At 42.8% G+C, this 22,363-nt stretch overlaps 1 protein-coding gene across 2 annotated transcripts in view; it reads right to left on the bottom strand.

Moving 5' to 3' along the window:
- Positions 1-22,363, bottom strand: part of SLC4A4 (solute carrier family 4 member 4) — a 270,292-nt gene that overhangs the window by 115,193 nt on the left and 132,736 nt on the right. For both annotated transcript variants that reach the window (XM_019534275.1, XM_019534276.1), the window contains exon 6: positions 19,281-19,357. In XM_019534275.1, the coding sequence (XP_019389820.1) occupies positions 19,281-19,357 (77 nt within the window). The remainder of the gene's footprint in view (positions 1-19,280; positions 19,358-22,363) is intronic.

Genomic DNA, 22,363 nt, shown 5'->3' with positions numbered 1-22,363 from the left:
TGACAGGATTAGAACGTTGAGACAGGAGGCAGCTAGGTACGGTACCAGGTAACGTCCCGGCCGGGACTATGTGATGCAGCACAGTGCCCTGACAGGCAGGCAAGGAGCCCGTCATGGCAGGAGAGACACACATAGTCTCTCCTGCCATAAAAACTGGGTGCGTCTTATGGTCAGGTGCGTCTTATGGTCCGAAAAATACGGTACATCAAAGGCTTGGTGAGCAACTGTTCACCAGGGCAACCTTGGGGAAAACCAGGAGTAACAGCCGCAAACTCCTGGAAGAACGTTTCAGGCTCAACATTAGGAAAAAACTTCTTCACAGTTAGTGTCCAGGCTGTGGAATAAGCTCCCTCTGGAGGTGATACAATCACCTACCCTGGAAGTCTTAAAGAAGAGACTGGACAGTCACCTTGCTGGCGTCACCTGATCCCAGTTATCTTTCCTGCTTGGTGCAGGGGGCTGGACCCGATGATCTTCTGAAGCCCCTTCCAGCCCCTTATAATCTATCAATCTAATCTATTCTCTGCATGCTGGCTCTAAGGAGGTTCCAACCAAAATAAAGCTACTACTGGCTAGAGAAGAGATGGCTGCTTCCCCAGACCCTTGTGTATATGACATCCCTTTCTCCTCAGCACATGGTGTCACCTGTAAGAGACATCAACTATGCCTGAAACAAAATAGGGTGTAGAGGTTTTAAAAAATAGCTCTCTAGTTAAATGGTATCTAAGGTCTAATACTGAGCTCATCTCCTTTGTGTCTGTGCACCAGAGGATCTGTCCTAGACAGCTTTGTCCTAACCAGCCAACTGCCAGTGTTATATGTCTTCCCAGAACATACAGCTACAGCTTTGAAGTAAAAATAGTTCCCTAGAAGCTGGAGGTTATCCTTCTAACCCCCAGCACCTTTATACAGTAATTGCAGCACTCTAGACATGAGCATACTCACATGGCAATAAATTGTGCGTTGTCCTCATGACAAAGTATTAGGGAGTAATCTAAGCAAGGCAGTAAATGCAATCATTTCTGATTTCTGAAGTGGGGAAATGATGTAGCAAAAGCCTAATTCAAGGTAAAGAAAGGAAAAGAAAACCATCTCTTGGCTGTTTTCTAGCACCTTCTTGGCTTTAGAAAGCAGTGAGCATACGTTCTGGTTTTGGCTTGTTGTGCTTCCCTAGTGTGAAGTCTCCTGAAGGACCAGGTCAGTTTTCATGTGGCTGCCTCTACTGCTGCTCTGCTTAGGCAGAGGGTTGTTTCAGGTGCTGGCTAGTGGTAAATTAAAGAAAAACATAAGAGAAAGTCATCCTAGTGGTACGACCTACCCAGTGGCTCTGGCCCCAGTTTGGCACCAAACAAATTCTTCTGTAGTTTGGGTGGGATTTTCAAAAACGCTCTATATCTGTGATCTCTGTAGCAGATTTAAGGTTAATATGATCAATAATATAAGTCTCACCTACAACAGTAAGAAACTAAGGGTGAAATCTTATTTCCATTAACTTTATATGAGCCAGGATTTCACACACTGTATCTAGGAGTGAGGAGGAGGAAGGGATCCAGGACTTCTTTTCAGGATGTTTGGACAAGACAGTACGATTTTGCCCAACAGCTTGGAAGATGAGACAGGGGCTGCATCAACAAAATTCATGCTAAGCTTTGCTGAGCAGGAGCTTAAGTGTTTTGCTGAACAGGAAGCAAGCTTAGTGCATACTTAAAGTGCTCTGTAAAGCCAAGATGAGGGAGCTCAGGGACTATTTCATGCACTGGCACAAGGCAATGTCCAGGTGGTGCATTAGGGGGATCAAGTACTTTTGGATCACCTAAAGGCAAACATTTATCATTCCTGCCCTTCCAGGGAGGACAGCCCTTTGGCTTTGGAGTGAAACCACCAGATTAAGGAATCTAGAGAACAATTCTCTGCTCTACTCTAACTTCCTGTACAAGTCTCTCTTTCTCTCTCTGCCTCATTTCCCTATCAGCAAAACACACATAGCAATGCTTCTTTTCCCCTGAACTGTCTTCTCTACACCTGGAGGATGAAAAAAATCACAGTGCCTAGCACACAAGAACACTGGCCTTAGCCAAGGCCTCCAAGGGCTACTGTGATATAGACAACACCCACCCATGACAATGATGTCCCTGAGGCCACTGATCAAAGTTCAGTTAAAAGCACAATGGGACCCGATTTGCAATCCCAACAATTGCACCTCCTCCCATATCACATGTGCATGGCAGGAGGCAAGATTGTGAGAGCAAGGATCAGATTGTAATCGTGCCCTACTGCCAGGTGCTGAACGCCCCTATGGCTCAGAGTGCCAGTCAACTGAACTGCACTCCTAGCTTCAGCTCCGGTAGGCTACCATGGCTGGGAATGTCGATCAGCTGACTGCCACTCTCAGCTATGGGGGCACATGGGAGCCCTTCAAGGGTTCAATTTAAGGTGAGACAGGAACAAGCCACACAGTTATTACACATAAAATTCTAGCCCTTCAGAAGCATCCCATGAATGAAATTTAGACATTAATCTTAGAAAGAGTCTTCTATATGTATTTGATGATTTCTTGCTTAATGGGAAGCTACTGGAGAAAAACCTGTCATGCAAGCTGAATTCAAGGTGAGACAACAACACCTGCTTCACAGTCACTCTTTCTAAAACTCAAAACCCACAAACCTTTGAAAACGTAGACCAGTTTCTCCATTAAGACTGATCACCTCATGATGCCATAAAGTATCAAAAGCAGAACACTTGGACAGAAGTAATAACGGAGACATTTCTAATGCCTTTGAAATGGTTCAAAGGGCCACATGTACACAGACACATGTCCTATTAAATGACCCAAAAGCAACTGAAGCACTTGTAAGTACTCTTAAAAAGAAGCACTACTCCGAAGCATTTCACTTCTTGTTATGCGTGCACAGATACAGGGAAATCATAGGTCCTTTCGCATCCCACAGTACTCTGCTCTCCCCCTGCCCTCCATAGAGGAGGGTCAGAGAGCCTGTCAAACTACCCAGCCTCCCAGTCCTGCTCCCAGTGCCCCCATCTCCCCATTCTGTCAGTACCAGGCTCTCCAGCTCCAATTCCCTTCTACCTCTTCAGTCTGGCAAGAGGGTAAGAGGAATGGGGTTTAGGGATTTGGGACTATAGAGTAGAAATCCCAGTGGCAGAGGAGTAGGGAGCCACCACATCACTGCCATAAACCCCTGCACTTTCTCCTGCCTCCACCCCAAACCCTTGTTGCAGCTTCCAGTGCTGGAGCACACTCCCTGCACTCCCCACTTCTCCCTCTGCTGCTACAGCCCTGGAGACCAGCTCTGGGACTCGCAGCACTACAGTGCACTACCTGGATTCACCACTGCTTCCATCCCTCCACTAGCCTCCCATGCCCACCCCACCCCTGGAGCCAGACTTTCAAGTCCCCAGTCCCCCTCTACCACTCTGTTCTGGAAATGGAAGAGGTTATGAGGCCTGGGAGCTATCCCAGGTATGTACAAACACACACTCTACAACTACATCTGCATGCAGGCTGGCACATTTTATTCCCTTTATTCCATAGCTATAACCTGCTTAGTACTGTTTAGGGACAAATTTTCAAAAGAATAGGAAACAGTAACAAGAAAAAATCTGAAGCACCTGTCAGTTGTATGCGGCATCACTATGTGCACATGGCTGATGTCTGCATGCCAAGCCACTACTCCCCGAGCAAAACAAAAACAACAAAAAATACTGACACTGCTACAGAGGTGCACAGAAAACAAATACCCCTGATCTGCTTTATAACAACAACAAAAATAGCACAAGATCAAAACCAAAAGGCACCCTGTGATTTACCAAGAATTCCATCAGCAATTCATATCCTGTAACATGCCTTCCTCTTGTCACACACAGCTTGAAGTGCAGGCTACAGGTCACCGTCCCTTTAAAAAAAATGTAGTGGCTGTCACCAATGGAATGAAGTGATCTGAGCAAATGCCGCTGGCTTTACAATCACAAAAAGAGAAACAGTACAGGGTCAGAGGAGAAAAGAAGCCCAGAAGAATGTAAGCTTGTGGCAGATCTGCTCTGGAAAAGCAGTCATCAAGCCCATTGCCTTAAGCAGAGCACAACATTCAACCTGATAAAGCAGTTTTCACTGATTCATGTATTTTGTAGATCAAGGTCCTCCTCTTTGCCTTCAAAAGGAAGGGCAGTTAAGTAAAGAACAACAGATGCAATACAATATTCAAAATTCAGTTCATTGATATAACTGCCTATTGTAAAAAAAAAAAAAAAAAAAAACCCTGTGACGAGCAATGTGCTTATAGCAATGTGCTCTATCTATAACCAAATCCACCCCCATCTTATGGAGAAGGTGAAAATCTTCTGTGGGGAAAAGTGGACCTGATACAAGACCTGCTGAAGTCACTGGAAATCTTGCCATTGAGTACAACAGACTTTGGAGCAAAGTCTCTGATAGATCAGCTGTGCTGGGACATATCTAGCTGTACAGTCTTAACCTTACTGCTTAATTCCTTACCAACAGTTCCTTGGACGTGATCTGCTCTGGTCTAACTCCATTCTCTTACAGGGATTTGCTGCTACTATATACCATGTGAATGACCCTTCATCTTTGTGTGTTGAACCCAACTCTCATTCAAGTCAGCTAGAAAGTTCATTAACCTTCATGGAGGATGAAGAACCTGGCAATGGGAAAGGTGAGAGACAGGATGTGCCCCACAGCTGTTTTATCCAAAGTTCTACTTGAGACAGGAAGGCATCTCTCAGACTCTCTAATCCTCATGCACACACTGAATAGTATTGACAGCAGTAGGTCTCTGGCTTTCTTGAGAGACCAGCAAGCAAAAATTTCAGGTAGTGCAGACACATGGACACACCATTTGGGGAAGATGGCAACATTACCATGGAGGAGTTGCTGCAAATAAAACAACCCTGCCAGGTAGAGGAAATCCTCCTGGGAGATGGCCTCTTACTCAAATCCTATTTACCTCTCCTGGGCTTTCCGTACGACCTACCTATTTTAAACTCTAAGATACAAATTTGCTCAATAATAGTCATATTAAAAATACAGTAGCACTCTTCCAAATCACCCCTAGTTTGTGACGTTAGGTGGCATCATTGCTACTCATCCTGCAATATTATTGTACAACAAAATTAGTTCAAAAACTGTGAAGCCCTATTGTTACCACTTTTGACAATGCAAAGAGACCAAAGTAAACATCTCAAAGATGTATATGCCCATGACATCTCAGTATTAACAAGTGTAATTGGTCCTCTGTATAGTTAACAGAACAGAAGACTTAATTCTCTCCAGTTGCAGGAAAAAAGGATCCAGCTTCCTCCATATTTGCTTTACTCCCAAATTAAAAAGCAGTGTTATGCAGAGTCTCCCAATCCTGACAGTGGTAGGACTTTATTTCTAAGGCTCCTGGCGTACTTTACACTTAAGATACGATTAGTCTGTTAATCACATTTTAAGTAGCAATCCAGCCATAGATTCAAGGAATTAATTGTACCACAAAAAGGGGAAACCAGCACAAAAATATTGCACAAAATATGCAATATTTTTGTGGTTGGTTTCCATCACAAAGTAAACTGAATGTGTGGCAGGGTTAGGACCTCAGTGGAGTCTCCAACTAGCTCTGGTGCTGTCTGGGCCAGTCCAGACTCATCCAGGACAATCAGCTGATTGTCGGCCAGCTCCTGGGACTGCCTGGAGGCTGGTTTGGCTCCTCATGCAGTACCAAAGCCAGCCAACAATCAGCTAGGAGTTGGACACCCAGCTTTCAACTTGTCCTGATCCCAGGCTCTCCTTGCACTGGCAAGCTGGATGTGACTGGGATCTAATTCCCAATCCCAAAATCACATGTCCTGCCATGCATATGTAGGATTGGGGATAAGATCACATTGTACCTTTAAATTAACATCTGCGAGCAGCCTAAGACTAATTAAAGGGATACTACTAGACTAAAATAATGGTTGCTGAAAGAAAATCTGTCGCCTGTGTTTCTAACAGCACTGTATATGACTTAATAAGAAATGTTTTAAAAATCTACATTATGCTGTCTATTTTTTTGTTTTTCAGCTTAGGTAACCATGACCTATGGTGTTTTACTTCTGCTTCTGGTCAATTCACCTCTAGGTTCTTACAGAACACCAGAATTACACAGTGCTAGAAGAGACATGCATTTGTTTCACTGGAGCTTGGAAAAATGTCTAATTAAGGAATTTTACTGCTTCAGTTTTTGCCTGACTTGAAGCCCATTACACAGGACTGCTTCTTACTTCTACTTTGTGGGAAAAAATGGACAAGCAAAACTGCTCTCCATCTGGCAAATCTGTGTATTTTTAAAAAAGTATGAAACTAAAATAAATGAATGAGCTGGAAGTTTAATTTATGCTGGTAACATTTATTTTCCTTTTCAAGGTGACAGCAAATTGTACAGGAAAAGACAGTCTTTTTCATTTGAGCTGTCTGGAGTGAAACTAGGTCACCACACTGACAGATAGAGAAATTAGGAATCTCTGCTGGCCACAGATTAGGAGATTCTGTTCAAAGAGTAAAGTCTACCAAGTACCCTCACACTTGATCAATGAAGTGAGTTGTAAGCAGTGGGAAACCATCAACACATCCCTCCCAGGAAGAGCACAGACTTTTCTCATCCAGGCCAATTTCTTTTTTAACCTTAGAATTAAGCTTTGGCAATAGGTTCCTGTTGATATGGAAACACTGATTTTAGGTAAGCACTGTACACACAACAAATAAGAAGGGTTTTGTGCATCTCTGATTAAATGCTCCAGCTGACCATATTAATTCAAAGACTTTTTTCATCCTAAAAATAAGCCATTCCTGACTAGGGAGAACACCAAGTCACCCTCTAATCTATATATCAAGTATATATTCCATTACATATAGTTAATGCACAAACTCAGCAATGACAAGACTGCCAGGAAAATACATTCCTAATTTTTAAGTATTTCTTTTTAAGCATTTTGGCAGAGGGAACAAAACAAAGTCCTTACGATTCAGCTGGAGGGGTTGCCAAGGACATTTGAACAAAACAATAAAAGGCTAAAGGATTTCTCACAGTGGTGAGAACACCAACCCTACCCACAGCAGGAAGGAGCACAAGAGTCCCAGGTTCCTGCAAAGTATTCACTGTGTCTTCAAACAGGGGTAGCATTATGAGAATTAAGACGATGATAAAGGATAAATTCTGGTTCCTATGAAATGAGGACACATCCTGGTTCTTACAAACAGCTTCTGTTTGCAGACAAAAAATAAAGACCTGTGAGCCAAAGAGCCACTTAAAAAAATTAACTGCTATTTCCACAGGCTGTAAAAGTAGATGGTTGATTTATGAGTCTCTCTAACAACAGAAATGAAGTAATGAATGGTGCATGTTGGATCAAAAAGCACAAACACCTTGAGCCTCCCAAAGCTGGTGTGGATCAGCTTAATGAACAGGAAGCATCATGATCCTATACTTGGACAGAGAGCTCAAATCCTCTGCTCTACTCCCTGCACAACCATAGACAACTTGCCTAGATTGTGTCTCAGTCCCCTCAATGTGGCGTTTTCAGTCTTCATCCAAATGTAAATACTTTAGACTAAGTTTTACAGGTCCTTCTCAGCTATATCTGTGGCACGCTGGCAGAACAGTTAAGGTGCCCAATGATAGTTCCAGAGGTGTGAGTTTATGCTGTGCTTTAGACTCATGCCAAAGGCTGTCCCTAGCTGACCCAGCCATTCAGGCTGGAGAGTTAAAAGGACCCAGATGTGATGGTGGTTACATCACTCCCTTGAATGCTGTTGGCTACAGAAAGTGGCATGCCTTAACCATTCTAGCTCAGGCTCAAGTCAGACTTTAATGAAGCTCAAGTGAACTTTGACATTTGAACCCTCAGCTAGAACAGGCACTGCCTGGTGAACTTTGGAAACTCTCAGATAAAATCTGATCCAGAATTTGGGTTTTAAAAGTTTTATATGAATCCAATAGCATTTCTCTGAATTAATTCCATGAGGATTCATTCTCCTGTAGTGTTTACATACTGCACCACAGGCTGGTGCCTGAGAACCTACAACAAAACTCACTAGAAAGTACTGTAACTACAGAGGAAAACTTGCTTTCAATAAGACAGGGAAGAAAGACTGTTATTGAAATCCACATACAGCATAGCAGGAGAAGCAGGAAATACCTGGGATGACAGAAAGATAACAGGAAGGGAGCCGCACAGATTACAATTCTGAATAGAGAACAACAAAATGAGACTTGAGGTCATCCTGTAACATGTGGCAGAAATGCCTTTGGCCTGGCAGAGATAGCCACTATTATTACTGTAAAATCCTGAAAATAAGCAAAAACATGGAATATCGCTTATTAGAAATACCACCTAGAACCTATGTACAATCAACAAAAGAGAGAAACCCAGAAGACAACAATGCTGACACAAATCTGGAGTATTTAAAGGTTGCATCTGCACTTAAAAGTTTCGCCTGAACAACTATGTCAACAGGCAGTATGAAAACAGCCCCAACTCTGACCCAAGCATAGACACCCCAAAACAGTTGCATCAGAAAAAGTACTATGTGGACTGGTTTAGTTAATCCTGTTCAGAACTGGTTTAAGAATATTTAAATTGTCTATTAGTTGGTTTTGCCAACATAACTTTATTGGTCATTCTGGGAAACTTTTTCAAGTGTAGACAAGCCCGGAGTGAACAGAAAATCAGGCTGGAGCTTGCAATGCTGAAGAGCAATTAAGGAAGTTCACTACAATTTGTGGAGGCATGAGAAAAGACTGCACACTTTTCCAGAAGAGGGATGGCATAGTTCTTTCTTTACAGCTGTTACACCACCCCTGGAATGCTGTATCCCCCCTCTGGACACCTGACTGATGGAAGGTATTTTCTGTCATGTACAGAAGGATTTTTTTAAGCAGGAGTGTAGCATCATGCAAGTTAAAGTATTTGAGGTCTTATTGCCATTTTACTGCATTACAGTCAGCTCTGTGTGCTGAAAGAGGCACAAGTATACCTAATGGTTCTCTTGCATGTAATTTAACTCTGAAGCAGAAGTCAGCAACTTTTGGCTGCAGGCTGCATGTGGCCCAAAGAGAGGTTGGATCCTGCTCAATAAGGTACAAGGGACTGGAATCACATAGCTGTGCCATGCCACCCATCCCATCTGCAGCACCCCCTCTAAGCCTTGCTGCTCTTAACTCTTGCATTGAATCTTATGGTAGATTTTGCTCCTCTTAATTGCTGTCAGGGACAGGATCAGTGACAAGGGTCAGCACAGGGGGATTGAGAACTCTGGAAGGGGGTAGTAGTTTGTGCCCCACTGTTTTCAATCCCCAAACTGATCAGATTCTCCATAGTAAGCAATTCTCAGGGAGATGGAAAACAGGAAGCAAAGCCAAGGTGATGCAATAGTATCAGCACAGTATCATCAGTAACAGTTTTCCTGGTCTTGAAGGACCCACCTACCTTTTCTAAACCAAACCCTGCCATGGATCTATCCAAGTTACTCTACAATCTATCACATTTGGACAGATCCAAGTTAATGTCTGCATTTTGACAGAACTTGAAATGTTACTTGTAGAATTTTAATCCCAGGTATTTCATGCTTCTCCTTCTATGCAGCCTGTGGATTTGAATAACATTCTTTCCTCCCTCTTATTGAAAGCAAGTCTGAAAACAGTCTGGTATTAACAGATATAGTGTTAAAAAAGATACACTAAGTCCATGCAGCCTCTGGGACAAGCCTGCAAGCACCACTGAGAAATAAACTCCTGCTCTGTGCACAATGAAGCCTGCAAATTAGGCAGTACAGATGTAACCCTGGGTTTTCCTGGGACCTATTTTTCTGCAAACAGAGGCAGCAGAAAAAATATCCTTAAAGGAAGTATCATCTTTGTCTTAAATAACCCAAAAAACACCCCTGATAAATGGAAACCAGCTCTGGAGACCCACATTCCAACCACATTACTGAAGCTGACAACAAGCAGCTTGGCTAGGGACAGACATTCAAAAAGCCTGAGCCTGAATTAGTCTAACCTGCAAAGCTTGAAACAATTTGGAGGTGGACAGACATTCCCTTTTCATTCCAGAAATACAGGCACATGGCTGCAATGGCTCAGGCTAGAAGCCAGGGGGGCACAAGAGCAGGCCCCTATTCCCTTCCCTTCCAAAGCGCTGAGCTGATGGGGGTGGAGGACATGGCAAGCCCCCAACACGACACTGATTAGGGAGGGGTTTAAACCCCAACCCTGACCTGCACTGTCTCAGGCTCTGCCCCCCACTCCCCTGGTCAAGAGGCAGAAGTGTTGCCAGACCCCAGTCCCCAGCTAGCAGTCTGAGGCAAAGGTGGGGTGTGCAGTGCATGTATCTGTTGATGATACCAAGCTTTTCAATCTCCCTCTCCCTGTCTGCAAACCTGATAGGGCTGCAAACCAGCAGGGAGGCTGACAAAACCACAGTGTTTATCAGCCCATTTGCTAAACAGCTAAACAAAACTTGTCTCATTAGTTCAAACTCTTCTTAAACAGCTTTTTCCAAGGAGGGACATTACCAGCTGACCTGTTGATTAGCTCCAAAAAGCCCTAAGCAGACACTGATCTGTTTGCCTGTCCCAGTGAAATACACACACGCACACAGACACCTCTCAACATCAGCTAGCATACCACATGCCTAGGGTCCATGGGGCTAGGATCCATGCTTTGGGAGATGGGGGAGGAGGGGGAATCCCTGCTTGAGCAGCCAGGGAAGCCAGGTAGATCCTGCTGTGCCTGCAGTGTCCCCCACAGCTCTGGCTTGGGAGGAGGGGGGTGGGGTCAACCCATTCTCTGGAGCAGAGGGCACAGCCTAGCCTACCCCAGCCCAGCCTCCAGTCCAGGGTTGCAAAGCACCTGGGATGCTGGGGGACTCTGGTTTAAGTTAAACCAGGAAGGGGTCTGGGACAGACATTGCATAAACCGATTTGAGACAAATCAGTTAAGTTTAATACTACATTCAACCAGGTTTATCTCAAACTGGTTTCGGCCATTTTGAAACTGGTTTATGCGCACTGAACTTATGTTCTGTTACAGGTTTAAACCAGTTTCTGATCATTTAAAACAGTTTATGTGTAATGTCTGTCCCTAGCTCTCATGTCTTAGGGGATACAGACAATAAACACAACCATTTATTTATTAATTATAAAAAGAGAAAAACTAAAAATACATATATCCAAACACATTGGGCCTCTGCTTGGTGCTGTAACTGTAAATGATTGATGTATTTTCTATGACCACTGTCTTATGGGATAAAGTAAATTAAATTAAAACATTTGTGTAAACACATATCTCCTGAAGAAAACTACAGGTGTCCTGCCAAAGTGAACACAGACTAAAATGTAACAAATCTCCTAATTCTCTGGATAGATGGTCAGGGGCAAAAAAGATAAAAAACCACAAAAAAGTGTTCTGTATTCTTCATTTGAGTTTGGGTTAATCATCCTCAGATGCATGCTGTAGCTGAATGATCTGAAAGAGGCTCTCAGAGCAGAATCATATTGAGGTGACTTGGAAAATCTACATTTAACAGGCTCTCCTAAATCAAGCTGTCACTCTGGGAGGAAATTGGCTGACTTCATGCAAATTAATGACTCAATTTTAACATGAATAAGTATCTTTAAATATCTGTGCATCTATTTAAGGCTGCTGAAGGTATTGGATTGACAGGGCTGGGGAGGAAAGCCCGCTGATTATCTACTGGGAAGAACAATCTTCCCCACATTAAAGGAAGAGAAAAGACTTCCTTTAATATTAGTGGTTATTTCAAAGATCCATAAAGTTCTTGATATCTTTACTGCACAGATTGGCAAATACAAAGGACAAACAACAGTAAGTTTGTAAGGCAGGAGCTGGAACCTAACAAACTCATCTCACAAAGGAATCACCCAAATTCCAGTAGATATATATAACCTACTAAGATAGGCTGAATTTGAATTGAAGCCCTACCAGGAAAGGGGCAGGACCACTACTATCAGCAGTATATGCAAGTATAAGTTGCCCCCAAGTGCTAATTTAAGAATAAGTCAAGACTGGATATCTTTCTAAAATGCTGTGGTTTAGCTCAGCCAGACACTAGGCTTTCTTTTTCACTTTACCTACAATCCCAGCAACACCTGCAAATATACCAGTTTGAGATCTGCACACACATTAAGCATGCAATGATTTACAGGCCTATGGGGAAAACACAAGATCTGCCTCATGAATGTTTTCTTTGTTAGCAGAAAATGTCTAGTCAAGGTTTTTGGCTCTACCTTCTCTTGCTGTTTCATCTTTAAAACCCTCAGTTTTCTGTGAATTAAGAGGATAAATGTATGATTAAAAACAGAGAAGAGAAAGCACAAAAAATCTTCTATTTTTCTCTCTCAGGAGCAGTATATGAGGGTTTATATGGCTTTATCATGACAAGCTTTCTGTATCATTTTATTATTGGGTATATTTGTTCCTCATGGCAATGCTAGGTCATCTGATTACAGGGTCAAGGAAGAGACCTTGGATAAACTAAATTCAAAGAAAATCTCCTAACTTCCCCCTTGCTTATTCAACAACCTGCTTTGAGATATATGTGCTAATCTAACCGCTTATCATATACAGTCAATAACCTCAAGTCCATAAAACATTGTTTGTGCTGGAAGGGAAGGAGGGAGACGAATCATTAAAGTAGTGACAAGATTTTTTTTTTAATGAAGTGGTGATAAATGGAGGTGATTTGTTTTCCACAGATAAGATGACAGCAACAAGTGCAAAGTTATTCTACAGTTATCTAAGAGGAATTTTACCACCCAGATCCTTAAAGAACCATAAGAATGGTTCAACTACAGATGAATTCTATGAGATTTACCAATCTGGCTCCCAACTCAGAAAGCACTTGAGCATGGTCTTAGCTTTAAACATGTGCTTAAGTACAGCCATATTCCACACTTAAGCATGTGTTTAAGTCCTTTTTCTGTCTTGGGGCCTTTGAAAGGTTCTTTTTGTTACATTTTCAGGTGTGGTCCCATTTCACCCCCACAAACATTTACAAGATAAAAATTTAAAGGTTAGCGTTTGATCCATGAATACTGCTATAAGGAGATGAAATCAGAAGTAATGCTCAATCAAACTGATCATACATTACAATAGTTAGGTAGCTAATAAATCTAACTTCTGAGACTGTATTTACTCAAATATAAAATGAGATTTTTTTTTTCCCCCCAGTCAGCATGGGGGAAAAAATTCCTCATCTTATAATGGCATACAAGAAAACCTCCTGAGATACACTGACTATCATTAAACTGCTGCCAGAAGCAGCATGTGCTTAGTAATAGAAACCAATTACGAAGTTAAGTGAATACAGCCAACAATGAGAATGCCTGTAAAACACATGGCCCATACTGGGCAAAACATACCGATTGAAACCTACCGTAAAATTAGTCTAGCTTTGCCCATCTGAATACAATATAGTGCCAATTGTGTTCAGTACCCCTCGGCCCTGACCCCTTTTCAAGCCATGATGAACCTACTGAACACATTTCTACTTCCTCTTCATTCCCACAGCTGAGCAGCATCTTTCTTTCCCATTTCCCATTATTCCTGTTTCTTCTCCAGCCTTCAATGTCTCACAAACTTCACCAAACATCTGTGTAAACGAGAGGCTCTGTCACCATCTCTCCATCTGTTGCATGTGATTGGTGTGGCCTCACCCTCCAACCCATGTAACATGCTCTCAGACACTGAACCAACTTTTATTTTTGCTGATGGGGAGGGGAAGAAGGCCTAAAATGATGGACTTGTGGAAAGCTTATGCATTTTAGGTGACAGCCCTCTTCCCCAGGGTGAGCAGGGTCCTCGGGCCCCCATGTACTTGGCACTTTTGCTGCAACACATCAGCATATCATTTACAATGCTCTTAACTCAACTAAATCCAAACAAATCTCATCCACAACAAAGAGTTATGTGCCTCCTTTTGACTGAAACTATTGTCACATCAAATTATATAACTCAGCCAATTCTGGTATAGAACTCAGGAAAAAAAAAATCAAGATTTTATTTTTTTTAACATGATAGGGAAAAGGTGGCTGTCCCTTACGCCTCCTCCAATCCCACCCATACCACACACCTTCCTCCAGGCTTCTCTCCCTCTCAAATGGTTGACTTGCTTTCAATAGTACAAAGGTCAATGGGGGGGCTTGGACTAAATATAGGAACACTTCATACTAAAGGGGAAGAGTTTCACACTTACGGCAATTGGAAAAAAGAGATTTATAGCTGGGATCTTCAGCAGAACTGAACATTGGCCCAGACCTATTCCCACTGTTAAGTTGAATGGAAGCTGAGAGGTCAATGCTGAACCCTTGTAAAATCCTGTTCTATAACTTGCTACCACTCTTTTTTCTCCTCACAGACAAGGTTCTCCCCATGTCCTCCCAGCTGCCCATCCACCATGCTACAGGCTGGGGAATATGCACACTGGTTCCATGCCTTTGAGAGTTTGTCAGGCTGAGTGTTTTTCACCTAGCCTTGAGCCCTCCCACACACTAATCCTCAGCCAGAGATGAAGACATAATTTTCTCTCTCTCCAAGAATGATTTCATGGTTAGCCAACAGCTAGATTAATTCTGAAAAAGTATATATTGCAAAAATCAACAATTACATGGGGAGAGGTGGAGGAGAAGAAGGTCATAAATCAATACCAGACAGGTGGCATCAAACGAAACCTTGCCTAAGGTCTAGGTAACCAGGCTGCTGGATGCAACCTAGGAAAATCTCATTGTTACCTACCATTTTAGCAAAACATTAGGCCTCAGGTCAGGTCTATCAAAGCAGATAGGTTCTCTCCTCATCTCTGGCCCCAGTCCTGCAACAACTTTCACATTTATTCAACATTATGGGCCATGAGAAATCCCACTGAGTGCAACAGAAGTGCTCACAGGGTGTAAAATCAAACAACTGCATAAATCAAGACAACATCTGCATCAGAGGGATGCCTGTTTCAACGAATAAGAACTAAGGAGTCATCTTCTACTCTCCTTCCTCTCTCCTTTTCCAGGGTGGGTGAGAGCAAACCAACTGCTTTCAACTCACTCTCCTTGCTCCTGTATTTGGGCAGTATCTGGCTTCTTCTATTTCCTCATTTCACCCTTGTCCCAGGGCAGGAAAAGATAGTCCCTTTGCAATCCATGGAAATCAGTCCCAGGGAATAGTTCTTAATACCACATTCTTCAGGAAGAACATATCCATTTCTTGACCAGGGATAGGTCCTATTGAATTTTAAAGCCTTTTTCTTCTGGTCAATCCACTAACTTCAGCTTTGCTTTTTGTGACAGTGGGGGCCCCTGCTGTCATTACAGTTAGTATTAGCTGCCTCAGGTCTCTTTTGCCCTACTACCTGAAGTTCTGGTCACTTAGGGCATTTGTACAGAAGCTTGTACTGGCGGTGCAGTACTTGCATTTGTATAAATGGAGAAATACACCTCAGCCCTGAGAAAATGACAACAGCACACTTTTGAATTAAAACACATCAAAGGTGTGTTAGTTCAAAAGCACACCACCACCATTTTCTCAGTGCTGAAAGGCTTTTTGCCATTTATACCAACGTATGCAACGCAATGCCGAGTGCGGCAGCTCACATGCAGTGCAGACTTGATTAATTGAGTCTGCTCCAAAGCACCAAATCTACAGTGCATCAGAGCAGACAAATGCATGTATATAAATGCCCTTAGTGCCCCTAATCAGATTACTGCCTCTTTCAGCAGCGATCTCTTCCAAGGTGAAAATATGTCACCTGTTGGTCATCTGAGAGCTGCTGTGCCCAGATGACCACGCTTAACCACTGCCACCAGAGTCAGGAAGCCTGCAAGGGGAGAAAAGCATCCAAGTGCACTGAAATGACATGCCAACATACTCTACCCTTATGCAGAGAGCTTTCCATTAGAGTGACTTTTCCTGACATCTTTTAGATTTAATCTGTCCGTTCCCCAGGTAATGTTTATATAACCTCTCAGTGTATTAGAAATATTAAATAAGTATTCAAAATAGTTACAATCCTCCCTTAAACCACAAATCCTGTAACAGCATGCATGTGCACGTGTGTGCTGTCAATGGAAAGTCTCTCCAAACAAGAATGGCAGAGAAATAGGAAGATTGTGTGACAGAAGGCAGATGCTATTAACCTGATGAGCGAAACACCATCTGGGGGACATGAACGGAGCTGAGAGCCAAGGCTACCCTACCTAGCAATATTACAGTTCCTAGAAAGGGAATCCCAAATAAGTAGGATGCAGGCAAGGAAAACCCCAGTAAGGAAAAGACTGAGAGCTACTGGTTTACAGAATCGACTAGTTGGATAAGGAGCCTTTCCCATATCAACAACAAAAACGTAGCAAGTAGGACAGGGTTCCACCCACCCGTTGGGTTTACCATGTTTCAGAGAGCTGAGCACAGTGGAACAGCATCACACTTTGCTGCTTAAGTCCATTTAGGTGTCTAATAGGTGGAATAGAGTCTGATGCTAAGGTCCCTTTGTGGGGAGGAGTAAAGAAGTGGGGGAACTATAAGATGTCCTCAGAAGGACAAATTACTTTTTTGTGAAGAGAGAACAAAGAGCATACATGTTTCTCTGGAATTTCTAGCTTTCTCCAGGTATTGTTCTGCCTATTAAGAGCCTACTGGAAGACTGATTCACCAAGGGGTGGGCAAAATACGCCAAGGGATTTTATCCAGTCTGCTGCAGATCCTTGACCCCACCTGGCCCAGGTGCAGAAAGCAGACCAGGCCATGGCTCATGTAGCCAGTACCAGCACCCCAGGGCATTCAATGGAGCTGAGGCAGTGTGCCAGCTGGACTCACCTCCTGGTAGACCCCATCGTGATGGCTCCTTCCACTTGCCACTTTTAGTTTCTGCTACCAGACCTGGTGGGTGGGGTCTCCATGGAGACTGGCACGGGACCCATACAGGCAAGGCGTGCTTGGCCAGGCAGATGGAAATGAGGCATAGGCAGGCAGGGAGCAGTGGGGCAGGTAGGGGCGGGGCCAGGTTTGGAATCACAAAGTAGTGACAGCATGGGTCCAGGGCCCAAGGTAGAGCCACAATCTGCTGCCTGCACATCCCTGCAACAGGCGCCAGTTCCATAGGCAGGGACATGCAGGGAGTGGATCATGCTTCTGCCCTGGCCATAGGCACTGCTCTGCAAACCTGATCCCAGCCCTGGCCCTGCCTCCCCTCTCTCCTGGGTGCTGCTCCCCACCAACCCACAGCCCCATCTCATCCACTCGGCTGAGCATACCTTGCCTGCGTGGGTCTCCAGCTGGTCTTTATCACTGGGCGGTGACAGTGCGGGGCCAGCCCCCAGGGACAGAGCCATTTGTGAAGCTTTGGTGAGATGTTGCAGGGAAAGGAAGGGGGAGTGCTGACCTGGCCTGTGACAGCACACCAAACCTCGCTAAGTGGCCCTCCAGCTCAAATAACTGCCCACCCCTGGATTAACCAGAGGTCTAGCTATAATCTGACTATCCTGTTAGGTGCATCAAACTATTTACCAGAAAAGTTTTTATTGTCAAAGAGGTGCATAGGCAGGATAAACAGCATACAAGTTTGGCCAAGCTTCTAAAGCATTTCCATTTTTTTTAAACCTTGAAACACAATTTTTCCTTTTTTATTTGCAAGGTCACATAAAGTCAGGTCTTGATCCAAGCAACACAGCCATAAACTAATATCAATGTCTTTTGATTTAAAGACAGATTAACCACTGACTTATATAAACAAACAAATATGAAATGGAGGAGACTTTCTCAAAGTAGAATCAGATGTCAACATACAGTCTTATTAACCTACAGATTTTCAGACAGGCTACTAAAATAATGAAAGCTTGTTACACTGAAGTCAAAACAAGAAAATCAAGTCTCCTTCCATCCGTCACCATTGCTTCCTTGCTTCCTGGACTGCATGGTTAGTGGTGTTCAAGTAAATTACCAGATGCCATCAAAACATCACAAACTTTATCATGGTGGAAGTATCAATCAGTAACTAAAGTTGAGATCTAAGGTGCTTTCTTCGGCCAACTCTGAACTGCTTACGGGACAAATTTCCCTTGTGCAAAGTTCAGAATGAAGGAGTCAGCAAATTAACTACAGCATATTCTCTTTTTTTTTTTCCTTACAACACAGTTATTTAAAGCTAGCGGTGTTTCATTATAAACTGATGAACACTGCACCTACAAAATCCTGCTGCACATCAAAAATTTAAAGACATTGTCAAATTTGATCCACATTAGTATTAATCTTTTAAGAGCACTGACTATGTCATTCATTTTTATAATTAAATGAATAAAATAAACTATGCTCTGGATTCATGTGGCACTTTCAAAAATAGTTCAAGATGATACAGGATTCGTTATCTTTGTTCTACAAAGTACTGGAAGTTTGTTGCATAATTTCAGTCTAGTTTTCTACTAATGAGTAGCAGGTTTACAATGTTCTTTATGTTGGGTTACTTTAAAACATTATAATCTTCCCTATTAAATGCAGAATTGTTGCCTTCATTTTCCTTTCAAGAAATAAAAAGAATGGGTAAGGCATTCTTACAACCCTACTCCTTCCCATATATACACACACACATACATACACACACATACACACACACATATATACACACATACACATGCATATACACACACACACACACACATCTATACACACACACATACACACACACACACACACACACACACACACATATATACACACGTGTGTGTGTGTGTGTGTGTGTGTGTGTGTGTATTTCTCACTTGCCTCTGACCCAAGCATCCCCCTGCCAGAAAACACTGCCAACTCCTGGTCCCACGCTGTGCTGTGAAGCATGGTTTGGAACCTCACTTAAATCAAGGCATTTCAACAAGGAGAGGGCAGCTGGAGATGACCCAGGAACTGGATATGCCCCATTCACTTCTCAAAAAAATGATAATGCACTTTGGGCTTAACCACCAAACCAGCAACATTGCTCCCAGAGGTCTTATCATCCAACTACCACCCATCACTAGCTGCATTCGTTGCAGTACCACAGTTGCCTCTTATCCTGCTCAGTGCTTCTAACTGGGGCATCTTGTTGGTGAGATCTGAGGAGCACCTGATCCAGTTGCTTACCTGTTCCTTGCACTCTGGCCTTGTGGTTTAAATCCTCCCTCCAGCATACCCTACCTCCTCCCTCTACACCCCTCTTTCCCAGCACCGCATGAAACAAAGTCCAAACTGGAAGCTTACCTGCTCTTTGTCAGGTTTGTCAGAAATGTCATTCAGACTGGAGGAAGTCAGATTTCTATGAGTCATGGCTGGACTGCCTGTAAGGACAAGGTCAATACCAATTAAAGCATCTGTTACAACCCAAAAGAACACAGAGGCTCAGGCTACAGCACCATGTACCCTAGGGTTTCATGAATGTAGGCATGGGGGCATAGTGGACAATATTATAGGTCCTGAGGCTGGCTACTTTACACAACTGAACATGGCACATTGGGTAGAAAAAAATTATAGGTTGGTAGTATCTTCTCCAAACATCCCCCTGTTATATATGAGACAGAATTAAGTTTCCAGAAACCACTGAGAGTTTGAACCCTGCTCTGGGGTATGTCTCCCTAGGGTCCCTTCCTTGAATAACATCCCTCTTTCCCTAATGGGATAGGGAGCTCTCTGAATAGGCTGTGAGAGTAGCTGGCTTAATATTGCATCTTGGGGACCTACACCATTAACTGATGCTGCATAATAAAAATTACTTCTCTTAATGTTACCTTATTGACCTGAGCCCATAAACCTAAGGCTAATTCTGAGATCTGCTGAACAAAACTGCCTGCATGACAGCTGGATGTCAGTCATAGACAACAGGGTTCCTGATCCCATATCCTGAGCAGACACAGACATTTTTAGCTATTTTCCAGCCAACAGAGAACAACTCAAGTGAGGGACTTCACACTTTTCTTTCAAAAAATGAACGAGAAGCTAGATACATGGCTCTCATCCTTAAATGGTCATTAATGTACTCCAGCAGCAACCAATACAGCACAACTTGATAACTATTACATGCACTCTTATGAACAGCTTTTCCTACTGAATCCCATGCTTTCAGACACTGTACTAGAGACAAGTATCTGACATGGAAAAATAAGAACTAACTGAAACCCTTACTCATTTCTAGAACTCTTTTGGAAACCCCTAAACAAAAAAACAGTGGCAGAAGAGAGAGACTGACAACAGAAACAAGTGTCCTACATTCTCAAAGATGACTTAGCTGTGAAATATTTAGAGGCTTTCTCATTTCATCTGGAACTGAAGCAAGAGGGGCTGTTATCACAACATTTTCTCACTATCATGAAGGAATAATAAATACTCAAAAAGACTAATGCTGGGAGATTTCCAAACCACATGGACCACATTTTAGGCTGCTGTGTGGTTCAAGATAAGCTTCCTTAATTTATGGAAATTTATTCAAACCAACATGCAAAGGCCAGATTTGCAAAGACAGAACTGTACTCAGCAGCTCCTAACAAAAACAATGGGAGCTCACAGGTACTGTGCACTTTGGAAAACTGGATTGGTAACTGACCTGCTTTGAAATTCTAACTCTTAATATTTTAAGCTTCCACATGTTGTATTTGTCCAATTGAAGCCGCAAATAAAATGACTCAAGATACTGGTGCAGATAAGAGCACTAACAAGCTGGTCAGCACTGAATAGTTTTTGAACTTACAGTACAACTAAGAATCAGTTGCCATCAGAAGACTTACCAAACAACCATTAAGCTTGGATTCTCATGTGCATATTCAACTAATACATTCAAATATCTCATACAACCATTCCCATACCGCCTGGAAGAATTCACACAATTAGACTAAGCCACTGATAATACTTTGTTAAGAGGTCAATAATATTCTCAAGCCCCTTTTCTCATGGGTAAGTAAAAATCAGTTACAATTTTGTGGAATGCAGCAGGTGTTAATGCTTTGTATCCGCTCGCTTTTTATAATATATATTCCATGACACAGATGCTGTATATATAAAGTTGTACAGACATTTTTTTAAACTTCCAGCATCCTAGCATGTCTGAACGGCACATTAACTCATGATGATAACACACTGCTTCTCCTCCCAACTTTCAGAAATTTAAATGAGTTTCAATAAGGATTGCCTATGTGATCTGTTATGTCTTACCAAACTTCCAAATTTAGTTTGCTTTTTATCTCTCTACTTTTAACCTTAAATGTACTTTCTATATCAATAAACATGTACCACTCCTTTCAGGATAAAGGACTTCCAGCTGCATATAGTTAGCCTGCTTTGGAAGAGTCAAAAAAGGATTTGAACATCATAATGTAGCTGTTTCTCCAATAGGAAGCTGTGCAAGTAAGACTCTGGATACTCCTTTTAGCAATCAAGTGTTAACTAAAATATTCACGTAGCTTATCACTAACTTGAACAAGAATGGCCAAAACGTCAAAAGAGAGGTAGTTAGTCATGTTAGTCTGAAGTCAGGCAGAAGGCAGGGTAGATTTGCACCCTGTTGACTGACTAAATCAGAGAGGCATAGCCTAAGCTTTCATAAGCAATGGGCTTACTTCATGCTGTAAAAGGACATAATGAAGTAAGCTTGCAGCTTAGACAAACGCTGTGAAAAGTGAACCCCAAAATTTTTCTCCTCCCAATATCATCCAAGTCATCCTTAAAGCTACCAACATCTCTGCAAATTTTTTCCAGTGTGCCTATGCATAATATTTCATAGATTTCATAGACATTAGGGCTGGAAGGGACCTCAGAAGATCATCGAGTCCAGCCCCCCACCCAAAGGGCAGGAAGTCAGCTGGGGTCATAGGATCCAATTTACTCTTGAAGGTGTGCAATGTAGGTGCTTGAACCACCTCTGATGGCAGGCTGTTCCAGACCTTGGGGGCTCGGACAATAAAGAAATTCTTCCTTATGTCCAGCCTGAAATGATCTTACAGTAGTTTATGACCATTCGATTGGGGCGCTCTGGTGAACAAATGTTCCCCCCAATAATGGTGGTCACCCCTGATATACTTATAGGTGGCCATCAAATCACCCCTGAGCCTACGCTTTTCCAGGCTAAAGATCCCTATGACTCTCAGCTCGTCGTCGTAAGGTCTGTTTTCCTGACCCCTGATCATACGCGTGGCTCTCCTCTGGACTCTCTCAAGCTTCTCCTCATCCTTTTTGAATTCTGGAGCCCAAAACTGGACGTAGTACTCCAGCTGCGGCCTCACCAAGGCCGAGTGCAAGGGGAGAATGACGTCCCGGGATTTGCTCGAGAAGCATCTATGGATGCAAGCCAGCATTTT

The sequence above is a fragment of the Crocodylus porosus genome, unplaced genomic scaffold (assembly GCF_001723895.1).
Source record: "Crocodylus porosus isolate Cpor-Errol unplaced genomic scaffold, CroPor_comp1, whole genome shotgun sequence".
Classification (NCBI taxonomy): Eukaryota; Metazoa; Chordata; order Crocodylia; family Crocodylidae; genus Crocodylus; species Crocodylus porosus.
The sequence above is the reverse complement of the archived record's forward strand: the minus strand, read 5'-3'. Positions and strand labels throughout refer to the sequence as shown.